Source organism: Bactrocera tryoni, chromosome 5 (genome assembly GCF_016617805.1).
Source record: "Bactrocera tryoni isolate S06 chromosome 5, CSIRO_BtryS06_freeze2, whole genome shotgun sequence".
NCBI lineage: Eukaryota > Metazoa > Arthropoda > Insecta > Diptera > Tephritidae > Bactrocera > Bactrocera tryoni.
Genome location: NC_052503.1, coordinates 35,350,674 through 35,367,964, shown reverse-complemented (window position 1 = coordinate 35,367,964; position 17,291 = coordinate 35,350,674). Strand labels below are relative to the sequence as shown.

Below are 17,291 nucleotides of genomic sequence, written 5' to 3'. Positions count from 1 at the left end.
ATTCCTTTAATCAGACACATACATATGTAATTGACGAAGGCCAATATTTACTCAGTAACCTTGAACAAACAAACATACATATTCATCGATGTATGAAAATATTGAAGTAAACAATAATTTAATTAATATTTCATTAATTTTTTGTTATCCCGAAAATCATAATTAAAAATATTTTTAAATTGAAATGGAAAAAATGAAAAATATGTAATACTAAAAATCGAATTAAAATTAATTTTTAATACTAAATACCACTTTGAACAAAAAAAAAAAATCTCAATTTTGGAATTGAAAATTAAAAAAAAAACAATATAATTTACAACTTTTCTGTATTGACAACCTTTTTGTGCATTTGCATTACAGCTTTAATTTGCTGATTGTCAATTGATAGATTGCAAATAAATATATACAAAAAAAGCTTTAATTTGGAAAATCATTTTTTATTTGACTAAAATATATTTTTAGTCTCACATAACGCTTTGAAAACTAAAAATAATCTCAATATTGTAATAAAAAAATTAAGGAAAAATACAATTTATAACTTTTCTGTTTTGACAACCTTTTTAATGCAATTTCATACTAGCTTTTATTTTGAAAACTATTTTATTTTATTTGTTACCTTAATTTTTAAGTTCAAAAATATTTTTTCTATTTTGAATCCAAAGTTTTTATGAAAATAAAGTATTAATTATTGGATCAAAATCAAAATTTAAATCCTTATTAATGGGTTAAATGGGACCTAAAATCGGATTAAAAATTAAATTTTAAGCCCAAATACCGGAATAAAAAATTAATTCCTAGCTTGTAATTAAATATTAAAAATATATATTTTCTAATTATTGTCGTGTTTGGCATTCCATTTTATTCCTTTCCATTCCAGCTCTTAATTTGAAAAATATTGTTTTTTATCTGTTACTTAATTTTTTAAGTTAAAAAATATGTTCTAATTTTTTAACTGATTCTAAATATATTGAAATTCACAAAAAAAAAATATACCCAAGATGTTTGCGCAAATAAAATATTAATTATTAGATAAAATTACATTTTAAATTTTTAAACCAAAATTGGGTATTAAATTAATTTTGAATTAAAAAATGTCCAACCCTGGACAGCATTAAAAAATTTAAAATATTTTAAAAGAATTGATCTATTATACATATGTACATATGTATGTACATATGTATATACATAGATAAATAAATTAAAATTAGGATTGGTATATTCCTTTGCTCAGATTTATTTTGATGTACTTTTCGCTGATTTCTAAAAAAAAAGAATATTTTCTTCTATTAAATGTATATATGTATGTACATATGTATGTATGTGTGTTTAAAATTATGGGTATGTATAAGTGGGGTTAAAAAAATTACATATTCGGGTAAACGATGTTGCCAGTTTTCTACTGAAAAGAAAGCAGCAAGAGCTTGGCGTAATCTAAAAGCTTGATAGGTGTTTGTTTCATAATGCAGGGACTTGAGCCAGAGGACATAAAACATTGCTTTTTCTTTTTTTTATCTGTAGTTTTATGTTTTTTGTTTGTACTATAAGCCAAATAGGCGAAATGAAATTCCGTGCGCCTAAAAGTGTGCATTGCGTTATATGTGAAACGTAAATACAAAAAGAAAAAGAGAAAAACCTATAACCTCATCAGTGCTATTTCAAAAACTTTAAGGAAACCATCAACATACCATTTAAGGATCGTTTATTAACGTTTATCAAAAACGAAGAGCGTATAAACTCTCATATGGCAGCGGTGTGAAATTCTTACAAAAATGATTAAATGACAGACTATTCACCTTGAGAGAGACATGGAGTAAAACGTTCCTTCATAAATGGTATAACCGGTCCCTCTTAAATTTTTTGGTTCATACAATATCTTGATAAAATTGATCGATCAACACCCAGCATTGACTGATGACCAACTGACCAGCTACACGAACCTTGATATTGTAAATATTGTTTGGTGTTGCTATAAAAGTAATGGGTATAGTCATGCTTCTGGGTTACAGTTATAGTCGTTGAGCTATAACCAATTCCTAATCTTGCGTTCTCGTCGATAACCCTGGAAATGTGAGTAGTGTAAGATGCGGAAGCCATCCCGGGTGGAGCCTGTGGTCACGGCTATAAGAGAGAAATCTTCATTGGAGCCAATCCGACCTATTCGGTTTAATGATTCGTTGAAGTCTAACTGCAGCTTCTGTGCACCAGAGGGGCGGCTGCGAGTGGGCGTCTGTCTTGAAACAAATAGTGAAATCTGTCCAAATGCGTTGATGCTGATCGACTTCACAAGGGCGCGAAATATGGTTATCTGATGTACTATATTCCAGCATATGAAAATTTATCAAATTACCTGGTTGTCTCCGGATCGAAAACTTGATCGGTAATATTGATCGAGGTTGTAGATGGTCGATATGTTTCCAGTGTCCTTGACGTGCGCACATTCCGAGGACCTAACATCGACTCGGACCACTATTTTGTTGTAGCGAAGATACACAGAAAGTATGCTCGTGAACAAACTTAAGGTAGGTTTGACGTCGAGTGCAATCACAAAAACAGCCGCACGATTTTCTACTCGACTTGCACCCCTGCTCTCTGAGAGCACTCAGAATCAACTCGGTATAAGGGAACTGTGGGACGGTATTTTAAGTTCCTTACGTACAGCTGCAAGTGAAAACATTTGTTTTCGTAAACGTCTAAAGAACAGCCAGAATGATGAGGACTGACTGTCATGTCGCAGTGGAGATAAAGCAAACAGTTTATCTCACAATGTTGCGATCGACCACAAAACGAGGGGGGTGAGTTAGGAAGCGTTCTCACCACAGTCGGGTCTAATTAACCGGAACCGACATGGATTTTTATCTTGCCAAGGATTGCCGACTAGTTACCATGCCACGAAATTACTTCAGGAATGGTTTTGCCGCTACAAAGACAACAGATACTAATGGCGTACGCTGATGATATTAATCCTGTCATCAAACGAACAGTCATCGTTGTCGAGGTTGTAGTTGGTCGCGCATTGGCTCTCATGTCACTGTTGACAGTCATAACTTTGACGTCGTGGATAATTTCGTCTATCTCGGAACCAGCATTAACACCAACAACAATATTAGCCTTAAAATCCAACGCAGAGTCAATCATGCCAACTGGTCCTACTTTGGACTGAGTAAAGTCATCTCTCGACAAACAAAGGCCAAACTGTATAAGCCACTTATTATCGCCGTCCTGCTATATAGTGCAAGACAATGGACGATGACAACATCTGATGAGTCGGTGTTATGAGTTTTCGAGAGAAAGGTTCTGCGTAAGATTTATGGTCCTTTGCGCATTGGCAACGGCGAGTACCGCAGTCGATGGAACGATGAGCTGTACGAGATATACGACGACATTGACATAGTTCAGCGAATTAAGAGACCGCGCTAACGCTAGCTAGGTCATATTGTCCGAATGGATGAAACAGCGAAAAGGAAGAATGACTGGCGTGATGTTGTAAACACGACTATAACCGAAGTCCATGAAGTACTGAAGTTTAAGCTAATTTTAATATTGTAATTAACACAAGGGTTAAAGCTGCAAATAAGTAGAAGGTTTCTTAAGCACTTTGCCAAAAAGTTTATTTAGTTATCGTTTTCTTAAGCTCAGACTTTTGGAACAACAATAACGGTTGTACGTAACACTACAACATAGTTCATAATCGAATCAATTGTTGGATGTTGCAATACTGTTGGAAAATTGTATGTTAATGTTAGTTCATTACGACTTTGGAGCGCATTTGTCGCTCTCTCCCTCTCTCTGATGAGCTTCAAAAGCTGGAAAACAAACCAGTGGACTGTAAAAAGTTGGATATGCTCACATGTACAAAACTAGACACACAAACATACAACCATTTGGTAGACGACTAAAGCGCACTCTCGGCGATGCTAAGTCATTTAAATACTAAAACTATGGATTGAGCGCAACACTTATTATACAACGCTTCCGGGCCATGGCTATAACCTAGAATTGTTGCATAGCTGCAATGTAGTCGACGCTCAATCAGCTGGTTGGTCCATTCTCTGACTGGAGAAACGCTACATTGTTGTTAGCTTAGCGCAGTCATTTTCAGTTGTAGACAAGCGTCCAAGCGGCTCGAACGTGCAAATTTAAACGAAGAAAAGTGAAGTTTTGCTAAAAGCTCTGCCGAATCATCCAACACTGTGCTAAAAGTGAATTGTGCTTTTAATTTTTGTATTTCAAGGTATGTAATTTTCAGGGGCACACATAAAGGTAGTCTAATTCATGGATCGAAACTGTTGTAAGATAAACTATTTCAATCTTTTCGCGCTGAAGTAATGCCAAAGGGCAATGTTGAACGCCGCTTAATGGCTTGGTTACGTGAGGAAAACCGGTTTGGGAGACATAGTATAGACATACTACGTAAATGTTTTGTTATGTATACAATGTTGCCGTTATCAAAGCACAAACTAACGTGTGCGTGCGCATGTGCGGTGGCTCGCTTTGTTTATGTTTGTGACCTTTTTCGTTCTTTGGCCCTGGCCAAGTTTGTTAGTTAAATGATGAAACATATGGGTCGAGATTTATTGCCAAAAAGTCTCTCAGGCCATGGAGACTGTATGTAAACATAGCCACTTAATTGCAAGCGAAAATGTGTTAAAGTGAAACTATAACCTACTTCAAGTTTATAATGTTGAGACTTATTAGCACTGGCATGACTGAATATCAACTCGTCTAAGATTACCAACCGATCTCTTTTTCCGCTAATGCTAACATAAACTTTGCTCAAACGGCGAGTTTTATGAGTGAACGTTGTCCCTTACGAGTGGGTAAATCTATTTGAACTAAAACATGAATCGAAACGATCGATTGTCCGCATAGACTTTAGATTTTACATATCCCCACATAAAAAAGTCTCACAATGTGATATCACACGATCTTGGTGGCCAAAAAAACTTATTTTTTATGGATGAAATGGCAGCTCTTGAATCTCTTCATGTTGCTCTTCGTCCCAAATGTGTCAATTTTGCTTGTTTGCATACCCGTTGAGCCGGAAATGACCTCATCGCTGAACAAATTTTGGCTCAAAATCTTCTTGGAACTTTTCAAGCGCCCATAGAGCGAAACGATGTCGCTTGGGCAGGTCGAGCGGCTTCAGTTCTTGCACAAGCTGTATTTTGTACGCTTTCAATTTAAGATATCGACGTAAAATGCTTCAAATGTGTTCCATATGTCAGTCCGACTTGCTGCGAACGGTGCCGAATCGACTTTCCATGGTCTTCATGTACACTCTCAGTTACGACCATTTACACGGTGGAACAGGCGGCACTACTAGCCTCGTCGTCGCCAAATTCCATCTTAGTAAACGTATTTAGCAAGGATTTAAGCTCACTGACAGTTCAACTCCACTCGCACATAAGTTGGTCTGTTTTAAAAGCAGACGAGTTCGCTTAGTGAGGAAACTCTGCAGACGAATGCGAGGCAGAGCCAATACCGTGTCCGCTAGGAGCGATCAAGAGGGAAAGAGAGACCGCCAATAAAATTTGTGCAGTTTATGGACCCGATACAGTTTCCATTTCCACCGCGCAATGATGGATTCAACGTTTACGTTCTAGTGTAGAAGTGGTCGAAGATGCGCCACGCTCCGGAAGGCCTGTCGTCGAAAATTGCGATAAAATCGCTGAATTGGTGGAAAGAGACCGGCATAGTAGCAGCCGTAGCATCGGTCAAAAGCAGGGCATGAGTCATCAAAAATTCATTTCAATTTCAATAAAAAAAAAAAATTCAATAAAAATACCGCAAGACTTTTTTGACAACCCATTATTTTAAAAATGATTTCGGGAATGTGACCATCGCGGCTCGCTCGAATAAATTCCAGCCATGAACTCCAATTTTCAAACACTTTTGGCAACAATTGTTGCCGTATGTAGCAACGTGTCGAATATTCTCTTCCAAGGCGGCAATCGTCTCGGGCTTATCTACGTAGATAAGCGAAATCACAAAACACCATAAAAAATGATCTAGCGGTGTAAAATCGCACGGTCTTAGAAGCTCGCCGCGAGATAATGCGCTCACTAAAAGTTTCCTTTAATATATTGATTGTTTCGTTGGCATTATAGCATCTAGCGCCATTCTGCTGGAAGCAAAGATCGTGAAAATTCTTCCAATTCAGGCACGAAAAAGTCATTAATCATGACTCTATGGTGTTCCCCATGGACTGTTACATTTTAGCCGGCTTCATTTTTGAAGTAATATGGTTCAATTTCAATGGCCTCTGTTCATAAAGCACACAAAACAGCGAGTTTTTGAGGATGCACGACGTCTAATTAATGGTTTGTGGGTTATCATCAATCAAAATGCAATAGTTTTTTTTATAAATATAATATATTTTGTTATAAGCATAAGCTTCGTCGAAAAATCATATTTTTTGAAAATCTTGATCGGTGGCCATCTCGCTTTGGACCCATTCAATGAACATTGGACGCGCTTTATGGTCATTCGGCTTCAACTCTTGAACGAGTTGGTTGGATATCAAGATTCCTCAGTAAAGCCTTCTATAAAGTTGATGCACACATCTCCGATACTTGCGCACGTTTCAACCCGGAAATAGATGATCAATCGGCCGAATATAGTGGCACGGATGAGCCGAAGCCGATAAAACCACATCAAATTAGGTCGAAAATCAACCATCACCCATCGTGAGGCCCTACATTCATTCTTGTATAATATTCGACCGAATAGATCACGTCCAGCACGTAGTGAAGAAAATATAGCAGCCGTAGCTGAGAGTATATACGAAGACTGTGGAGAGTCGATTCGGCGCCATTTGCAGCAACTCGGACGTATGGAACGATTTGGCGTATTTTACGTCGAGATCTTAATTGCAAGAACTGAAGACGCTCGAACTCCCAAGGAATATTGCTTCGCTCTATGGGCTCTTAAAAAGTTCCAAGAAATCCAACGTCTTCGAGCCAAATTTTGTTCAGCGATAAGGCCTATTTCTGGCTCAAGTTCAGACCTTTGAGCAAAACATCACGCGTGTCAATCGCTAGAAATGCCAAAGAATGTTCTTTCGAATGATAGGAAACATTCCCATTAGTTTCTGTTTTTTGTTCTTTGAAAAAGTAGGGAACCTGGAACTGGATTACCCTTTAATATCCTACGTACATATTCAATGTATCGTATAATTTTAGACTCGTCCATCGTTTGTTTCAAGCCTTAATGTGAGATTGAAAAATGTATATCTTCCACTATTCCAGAAACCGATAATATGACGTCAACGGCTGAGAACGCATTGGAGGAAGTGGTTTTAGTCACTGGCGGTAGCGGCTTTATCGGGCAGCATTTGTTAAAATATCTTTTGCGCGAACAAAAAAATTTGGGCATCAAAGAAGTTCGCTCTTTGGATATCGAGCCCTTTGAAAATAAAATTGGTACGACATTGTCTTATTCAACAACAACAAGTTGCTTAGTATTCACATTTAATTTTGCAGGCATTTCTCACATAGCGGCGTTGAAGACCTTTGTCGGAGACATTTGCGAGCCAAAGTCCAGCACTGTGCAGGATGCCTTCAGGAATGTAAATTGTGTTTTCCACTGTGCCGCTTTAGTCAGCATTGAGTATCCACCAAATTTCAAGGAGTTGGATCGTGTCAACGTGAACGGAACCAGCACAGTGGTAGACTTATGTGTGCAGCATAATGTGAGAAGGCTGATATACACCAGCTGTGCATCGGTGTGTCTGGTGCCCTTTAAAGGCTACAGCACATTCACCATAGTCATAAATCAAACTGAGTCAAAGGCCAATACGCCCACTTTTAATGCGCAGGAACCCGCTGATTTCGACAAATCCTTCCTGATACCTGGCTATTCGTCGTCGAAATTGCGCGCTGAATCTATTGTGTTGAACTCGAATGGAACACTGCTTAGTAATCAGCGAGGTAAGCACAAATGTCCGAGTTGAGCTTTCTTAACTAACTTAAATACTCATAAATATCGTTCTAATTTCGTAGATTATTTGGAAACTGTGGCCATTCGTCCGCCGCTCACTTATGGCGAAGGCGATGAGAAATTTGTTCCACGTGTTTTCGAGTACCTGTCAAGCCGTGGTTACAGTTATCCCCGCATTGCTGGCGCTGGTGGTAAACAACAGCTCGTCTATGCTGGTAAATCAAATAGCGTTATTTACAACAAAAATATTGTCTTTACTAAACCACTTTTCATACTCTACCAACATAGGTAACGTGGCTTGGGGTCATTTGTGTGCCTACAAAACGCTTAAGGCGACTCCAAAAGCAATTGCCGGTCTGCCGGTGTTCGTGACCGATGACACGCCTATCAATGATGTGACCAGATTTATACAGAAAATGGCTTTGCTCGGTGGAAAATTCAAGATCAATTTGACCTTATGGTATCTGCCGCATTTCCTTTTCTTTCTTCTCTCCTTCCTCACCGAACTGTTTGTGCAGTTATTTTATCCTGTAACGAAATTCAAATTGGCGTATTCGCTTCGTGCGATTGCGTCCTTCACAGCGTCGGTGTTGATGCTTAATCGTTTGCGCGCTTCGATACATATGGATTATGTACCGCTAGTTGAGCCAAAGGTTGCTGCCCAAGAAAGTGCGCGCTGGTATGCGCAGTGGTGGGAAAAGCAGCGCTCGAAAAATAATGGGAAATCTAGCTAAACTCGATTACAGAGCTTGCTTATACAAATCGGTTGTAATACTATATGCAAGTAATGATGTACTCGTACATATGTAGATACATATACTTTTATGTAAAATAGCAAAAAATGTTTTTATGTCTTGCCTTAGATAAGCACAAATTATTAAATTTGTATATTTTTAAAATAAGTTTTTTCAAAGGTATGGTTAATTAAAAAATTGTTTTTTTTTTACAGTTATAAAGCTTTATATTTTCTTAAAAATTTTACGTACTTGATGCTTGTGGACACACAATATTTCTATTCTTCTCACAACTACCCGAAATAGATATGGAGTTTATTTAGTTCGTCCGTCCGTACGAGAAAGCGATAACTTGAGAGAAAATTGACATATATGTAAGAAAGACGACAACAAATTGGGAAAGGATATTTTATACATATATATTTTTTTTAAGTGGTTGTGGCACTGGCTTCATATCTTCTCTTTTTTATTGGCGTAGACACCGCTTCGGTTTTAGGCGTGTTGTAAAACAGCGCGCCAGTCGTTTTTCCTTGACCTTTTGATGACAATTATACCAATACCATCGACGTACGCCAGCAGCTGTACGCTCTTATAGAAGATTGTACCTTCTCGATTAAGTTCTGCAGCTCGAATTATTTTATCCAGCAGTAGAGTGAATAACTCGCACGATAGGAAGTCGGAGAGGTCTTTCCTGATCCTGACGGAACTTTTGGTATTGCTCAACGTCAATTTAGTTTTCCAAATTCAGACAACGCGGCATAAAGGCAGCTCATTTTCGTGCTGTCAAAGGCAGCTTTGAAATCCACGAAGATGTGATGCGTGTCGATCCTCTTCTCACGGGTCTTTTCCAAGATTTGACTCATTGTGAATATATGGCCAGTTGTTGATTTTCCAGGCGAGATAAAGTCCAATCAGTTAGTTGGACGTGGCACCACCTACTTTTCGTGAAGTTTAATATTTCAGAATTTTAATGAAGTTCGGTTCTTAGTATTGTCTTGTCACATTTATGCTACAGCAAGAAGGCAAGTCATACTGTCTATATGAAACACTTAAAACTGAAAAAATGCGTATGAAAAGTGTTTCGGACTATTCGTTGGCATAAGTGTACTACATCTGGTGGGGATTACTGTAAAGGAGACAAAATATATATTATTGAATAATTAAATATTTTGCGTTTTAAGAGGTTTAAAGGGATCACCAGTTCAAAAACAAACATAGCTTTGAGAAAAACGCATTTGAAGTTTTACATTTGCTACTAGTAGGACCTCTCCGAGCCATTCGATACCAAATGAGGTTTCAGACAAGGCGACTCCCTATCGTGGATTTCTTCAATCTGCTGCTGGAGAAAATAATTCGAGCTGCAGAACTTAATCGAGCAGGTACAATCTTTTAAAAGAGTGTTCAGCTGCTGGCGTGTGCCATGATATTGATATAAGACGAAATATCTCCTGTCATCAAACAAACAGTCGTCGCACTCGCGACTTGGCTCTCATGTCACTGTTGACAGTCATAACTTTGAAGTTGTAGATAATTTCGTCTATCTTGGAACCAGCGTAAGCACCACCAATAATGTCAGCCTGTAAATCCAACGCAGGATTGCTCTTGCCAACAGGTGCTACTTCGGACTGAGTAGGCAATTGAAAAGTAAAGTCTCTCGACGAACAAAAAGCAAACTCTATAAGTCACTCATAATTCCCGTCCTGCTATATGGTGCAGAGGCTTGGACGATGACAACAACTGATGAGTCGACGTTACGAGTTTTCGAGAGAAAGGTTCCTTTGTGCATTGGCCACGGCGACTATCGCATTCGATGGAACGATGAGCTGTACGAGATAAACGACGACATTGACATAGTTCAGCGAATTAAAAGACAGCTGCTACGCTGGCTAGGTCATGTTGTCCGGATGGACGAAAACACTCCAGCCCTGAAAGTATTCCCCGCCGGGGGAAGCAGAGGAAGAGGAAGATCTCCACTCCGTTGGAAATACCAGGTGGAGAAGGACCTGCCTTCGCTTGGAATATCCAATTGGCGTCACATAGCGACAAACGACTGGCGCGCTGTTGTCAACTCGGCCATAACCGCGCCAGCGGTGTCGACGCCAGTAAAGAAGAAGAAGAATTAATTGGTTTTCGAACATTACAGAGTATTTGTGGAATTTACTTAAAATTTTCAGAGAAGAATAATCGAAATATTCTTAAGAGAATGCATCAAAACCAAGACCAAAAGGACCGTCGCATATTTGCAAAGTGCCTAGAGTCAGCCTCAAATTAATTGAGTCAGCTAATATCTACTCCATCCAATTCAGCGGAATCGAAGGGTGTATGGTAATTGAGATACTTCAGTCTTTGCCTGAATAAAGCTGGATAGTAGAAGAGAAAGTGTGTAGATATTCTTATCTCTTTTTCCTCCCTGTAACTTTGACTTTCGTCCTCCAAAATCTGTACCGTCACCATATGAGTGCTAATTGGGCAGTGTCCACTTAGGACACCTATCATTGCGTCCGTGTGATCCTTGAAAAGAGCTAGTAGTTCTATAGATATTTTTTGTTCCACTCTGGGTCAGAAGGCTTTGGCAACCCCGTAAGTGCTGGTTGCTCACGAACGCTTATTGAGCTCGAGTGAAGACCATCGATCCAGCGCCCGAGTGCACGAAGACAGGGGAACACTTGCTCGTTCCCATCTTGATTGGATTTGAGTAAGGGTGTCCTTTCTCAAAGAGTTATCTGCTTAACATTTTCCGAAAACTCTGCTGTGTCCAGGCATCTAGGCGAGTTTAATATTGCAGTAGTTTGATGAATAGGTCATGTACTCCTTGACAAGCTTTGAGATCATTGTCAGCGAACTCAAGGCTTTATAGTTCTGTTATCGCTGTTATCGGAGCGGATGCATAGCTCCCTAAAAGAAGCCGCACTTCGTAGTAGTTCATCTGCTGCTATCTACTTCTTGAAGAACACTACAGTTGTCTGGCAATCTGAAACAAGGGTTGATTGAGAGCTGCCACAAAAGACTCGTCCTCCAACTTTTCTCTTAAGCTTTGATTAATTCGTAAAAAAGTTTATTGCGCCGCTTCTCCTGCGACTCCGCCACATACACATATCTCTCTATGGTATGTGCGAGACCCTTAATGTGACAGGCTCCCTGAAAGCTGATAGCAATCTTTGAAGTAGTGCATTTGCCGTACTTCCCATTTTCTACAAGGTAAAGAAGGAAGCGCCCTGCTAAGAATTAGATTTGAGAAGAGACAAAAGGTCACCGTGCGGAGTGGCTCTATTGACTTTTCGTAGTGCTCGCGCGCTGCCCTGCTCTGACACAACAGTTCTGTTGCATAGAAAAAAGGTGCTTAAGGTTCGATTCGACCTCAAATTTCTCCCTCCAAGCATGACACAACGGCGTGCAAAGCAGTGTCTACCGAACTACACTGGCTGTATATAGTACATGCTGAGCTCCTAATATTATGTTTTGGGGTATACTGGCCCTGGTGTGCAGGTTCATAGCCTATCCAGAGTCTCCAACAAAAACACTTTTAAATTTAAATTTAGGGCGAAAACCCATTTATCGAAATGTTTTTTCTAGGTCAGTATGACTTCGACATCTGTGCCAAATGTCACATCACAAAATAATTATTAGTGTTTAGTGTATGTTTGTCTTTCTAAAGCTCATAAAATTCTTTCGGCGATTTTTACGATGAGTAAAATTATTAAACAAAGAAGTTTCTTTCAATTCTGTGTGCAGATTCAAATTTCTCATGCCAAAACGTTCAGAATGTTGGAAAAGGTCTTCGGTGATTGCTTGTCGCGAGACAGGGTTTTTGATTGGTACAAATTATTAAGAGATCGTCGTGAACGCGTAGACTATGAACCACGTCCAGGACGGCCATCAACATCAACTGATGATCAACACGTCAGTAAAATGAAGTAAAATGAAGTAAAATGAAGAATCTCTGACTAAGATCTTGCTGGCATCATTGGTATAGGATCAGGGAAAATCATTTCGAAAGATCATTTGGCCCTAAGAAAAGTGTAAGCACAATTGGTTCCAAAATTAATGCCTGCGTATAAATGCCTTCCGACTACAAGGATGTCATGAAACGTTTTATTACTGGTGATGAGTCTTTTGGTCTATGCTTAACTTCCGGAAAAAGACGATCAATCGGCCGAATATCATGTCAAATTTGAGCCGAAGCCGATAGAAACTCGTCAAAGCAGGTCAAAAATCTATGTTTTGTTGACAGTTTTCTTCGGTTATCTAGGTGCAGTGAACTCCAAATTCCTTCTGACTGACCAAACTGGCAAAAAGGAATAATATTTGAGTGCTATGCGTCGTTTGCGTGAAACTATTCATAACAAGAGTCCGGAATTATGGGCCGATTTAATGTTATACCGAAATTGACTTTAACAACTGTTTAGAGGAAGATTGGAGAAAATGTTGGCACATGTGTATTGGGGCCAAGGGGGATTAATCTGAAGAGGACGACATAGATTTTGATGAATAAATTATGATCAAAGTCTTACTATTTTTTGCCCACGCTAGTAAAATAATACTTACTCCATTATTTCATTTGATATTAAGAGATAAACACAAACATATTTTTTTGTCAAATTTATTTCCTTTGAACAATGTTCATAGTTTTATTGTGGTATTTTTATTGATTCTTGTATTAATTCAATCATTTCATTTATATATATATATATACTTCATAGAATTGTTAATTGCTTAAATCTAAAGTTCACTTTTAACTTTAATTTCGATTTTTGTGTATTTTTTTTTGCTTTAAAATCACCATCATCCAATATATAGTAATAATAATATTATTTTCCTTAAATATATATTTTACTCTTACATACATTTAACTGTTTTGTTGCTTTCTCAACTTAACTGCCCTTAACTTTCTGCTAAATATTTACTGTTAATGCTTATATGCACTGTGCCCGTTATGCCTTCAATTTGCCTTAATTCAATTATATTATGCACTTAGCCCTCATAATGATCAACATTTTTCGCCGTTCTCACAAATTTCAGCATTAACAGTTTGGTTTTCGAATGCAAGTGTCTTCCTGTCTTCTTCTTCATCCTTATGAGTTGTTTTAGTAACAATTATTACAGCTTTTTTTCTTCGAACTTACGTTCAAATTGTCTTTATACTAAATATATCAACATCTCAAATATTATATACTTATTTTTTGTTTTTTTTTGTTTTTGTTTTTGGTTTCTTCATTGATTTTTGTGGTGTCATGGTTGCTTTCTTGGCAAAATAATAAGAAAATTGTATGAAATAAAAACGAAAATAAGTAAAATTTTCATGCCTTCGGACGCCTCAATTTTAATACTAACTTTATTTTTTTATAGCATAATTTCTGTTTACCAGTTAGTCCGTTATTTGCATAACTATTTTGATTTCCTTCAATTTCGTCCAGTTCAAAATTCTTGTGTTTGTTTGTAGTAGTGTTTGATTTTTAAAAAAATTCTTTTATATTTTTTTTTTTGTAATTTTAGTAACACACATCCATTTGCATGTGGCTATACTCGAATTTCCATATATGTATGTATGTACGTTTAAGTGTGGTAAATTTATACTAAGTTTTGGTTACTTATTATTTTACAAATTCGCTTGTTTATATTTCTTTGCTGTTGAACCTTTTTCGGTATATATTTTAATTACAAATTGTTTTGCTTTTGAATTTTGTCTGCTGGTATTCGCCTCAATGGCCATTAATTGTTAAAAATGTTGGAAAATGTTTGGAAATCATAGATAAAAATACTCTTCTTTAATTTACAAAGATTCTCAGCTGTATTGGCGTATATATATTTAAGTATAGTAATAAATATCTGTTTAAGAAAATTAACAGCAAATTTTTTCCTTGTATAGTTGTTGTATTTATATGTAGTACTGAGTTAACAATGCGAATGGCAATATTTCATACATAGCTGCATATTTATTTACACAAGTCAAATTAGCAATAAAGTGTGAAGTAATGAAGAAGTTACGAAATTTCATGACCGTCGTGTTAATTTCGCGCTAATGCTCTTTAGGCTCTCGCTTTTCTTAAGTATTTTGACATTGTCTTTATTTTATAGGTGCTCCTCAGTATGTACTTGCGTGCGCAATAACAGAAATGTTCGAAATTATTTAGTTTGCCATAAAAAATAGCGTGGAAGTTACTCGTTTCTAAGCAGGATAAAAGATACTCTCTTCTAAGCGGAGCATATTGTATGCGAGCAGCTCGGTTTTCCAAAAAAACCCCTAAATATACTTAATGTCATCAGTAAAAACGCGACTGATCTACACCGAGCAGCTGTTTGTAGGTTTACATTTGCCAACACATAACATTAGTCGGGTCTTCGTAACGCCAAGCGATCGTTGGAAAGTAGTGAATAGAACAGTTAACTTTTATGCATGTATACGAAAGACTTCTTCTTCTTTATTGGCGATTATAGCCGATTATATGAAAGCCTAGTGTAATTAGATAAAGACATTAGCTGCGATTGGCAACCTTGCTGGTGTGTTGATTCTTTCTTAGTGGAGAAATTATTTTTTACGCTTTATATAATTAATACTTTATTTTGGGTTTCTATAAGCTACTATAATGGATTTCAGGTCATGTATTTTAAAAAGACGGGAAAAAAATTCTATTTGAATTTGACATTTGAAACATTCACAATAGTAAATCAAAACGAAGCTGTGCAACGCAAAATTTGTTAGCATTGAAGAGTATTCTAGCCTAGAAATAAAACAAAGTATATTTCCGAAAGTTTAACTATTCAAGAATATATCTACCAGAGAATTTTCTAAAAGTTCGAACTATTTTCGAAGATATAGGTATTTTATTGACCCGATATTCAAACTGTTTCGGCTTTAGGCGAGACTTTAAACGCAGTTTTTTCGCAGCTGTTTATTTCCAAACGATGCCCACGATTTCTCAGGTTCTGATTCACCTCAAAATGGACGGGGACTGGATGCATGTAATTTGGAGAATGTTCGATGTATTCGCGCATTAGAGATCTGTGTGGTATGGGGATTAGCTGAACTGATGGACGTTTAGATGTTCGTGGTGTGATCTCCACTAATCGGAATGTAGAACAGTTAGGGTCGTTTGCGCGTGAATTGTTTAGACGGCGAAGGCATTTAACTGAGAATTAGGGTTGGCTTCTTGTTTGAATGGTCGCTAGTTCGGAGCAGATTGGAAGCTCAACTGGTAGTGGTTTCTGCTACGAGGACTGACCGGAGACTTAATTCTGATACCACGGGGAGCAGGAGTCCTTGGAATTCGCTCTAACGTGCTCCTCGGGGAGTAAAGTGGTGTTTGTGGTTAAAACCCGAATGTGGAGTTGCATTGCAACCGGATGCTGGACCCCAAGTACGACAGAGATTTTAGATGGGCCTCGAACCATACCAAGGTGGTTACTGTGTCCATTCCACACTGCCAATTGGTACTGAAAATGACTGGCATTTTATTATTATTTTTATCACATTATCCAACATTAATCAAGATTAATAATTTTTTGGATTGCTAGGGGTGTTGATAATGTCTGAATGGTCACGTGCCATTTTTTGAGACCTCCACATTATCAGCTGTTAATTTTTGAAAGTTTTTTTTTTAGTATTATTGTAATACTAATAAATAACAAATAAAAAATGGAAAGTAAAAATATTATCTTTTTTACCTAAAATTCATGCCTTTAGAGTCTAGACTAGAATACCACCTTAATGACGGATATCCGCCATCTTTAATGCTATTCTCAAATGTGAAATGAAAATGAAAGTTTCTTCTTTTCTTGTATTTTTAAACATTCTTGTACCAATTGCACTCGCTAACTTTCTCGTTGCTCTTACATGTAATTTTTTTGACAAGCGAGCAGAAGCGAGCTTAAAAATGCCGATTCGAAGACGACTATTATAAAATACTGAATATTGGCGCCGTTTTCGAAATAGCGCCCGCTTAAGTAACACTCGGCTACAAAAATCAAAGCAAATCCGCCTCTCATATACTCAATATTAAACACAGAAACCAATCGTGATTCACCTTCTGCGAAATAAAAAGGAGTCCGATTACTCTCAGCTAAGCAAATGCAAAGTCAAATGAATTTAATAGGATATATATGTCCGAGTTATGTGTTGGAAATCGATGCTAGGCACTCGGCGTGGTTTTACAAATTGCGCCCGCTTATCTAACACTCAGTGGTCTATGCGACCGAGTTATGTGTTGGAAATCAATGCTAGAGCTTCGACTGTTATAATTCTTGGTTTCGCGTACACAAGTACATACTGAACACCGTGCAGTGTCTAATACCACCGTACTTACGAACCCTTTACACTTAGCATTTGAAATTCAAGACTTCATCATCCAATCGTTAACAAAATGTAAGTAAAATGTGTTAAAGTAATGCTTACAGTGTCTGCTAATGATCAGCTACGTTTCGTGCTGTTTATCAATGTCAACAAAGTAGAGTGTCGTCACTTAAACTCGCATAATTTCAACACTACGAGTATTGCAGTGGCAAACAAGCAGAAATTTACCTTTATTTCGTACAAATTTGACACGCCCATTTAACAATTTATGCATGTGTTTCGTAGTAATTAGCAAGTATTTTTTTAACTACCACCATTTTTTGGTGCTTGTA

At 37.5% G+C, this 17,291-nt stretch overlaps 1 protein-coding gene across 1 annotated transcript; it reads left to right on the top strand.

The window, feature by feature from the left end:
* Nucleotides 1–4,100: 4,100 nt before the first annotated feature.
* LOC120777649 (3 beta-hydroxysteroid dehydrogenase/Delta 5-->4-isomerase type 2) lies at nt 4,101–8,795 on the top strand. The gene is made up of 5 exons (XM_040109101.1): nt 4,101–4,231; nt 7,248–7,421; nt 7,482–7,928; nt 8,001–8,153; nt 8,227–8,795. Exons 2-5 carry the CDS (start codon nt 7,259–7,261, stop codon nt 8,670–8,672), a joined length of 1,209 nt encoding a protein of 402 aa, XP_039965035.1. The 5' UTR covers nt 4,101–4,231; nt 7,248–7,258; the 3' UTR covers nt 8,673–8,795.
* The last annotated feature ends 8,496 nt before the right edge of the window (nt 8,796–17,291 follow it).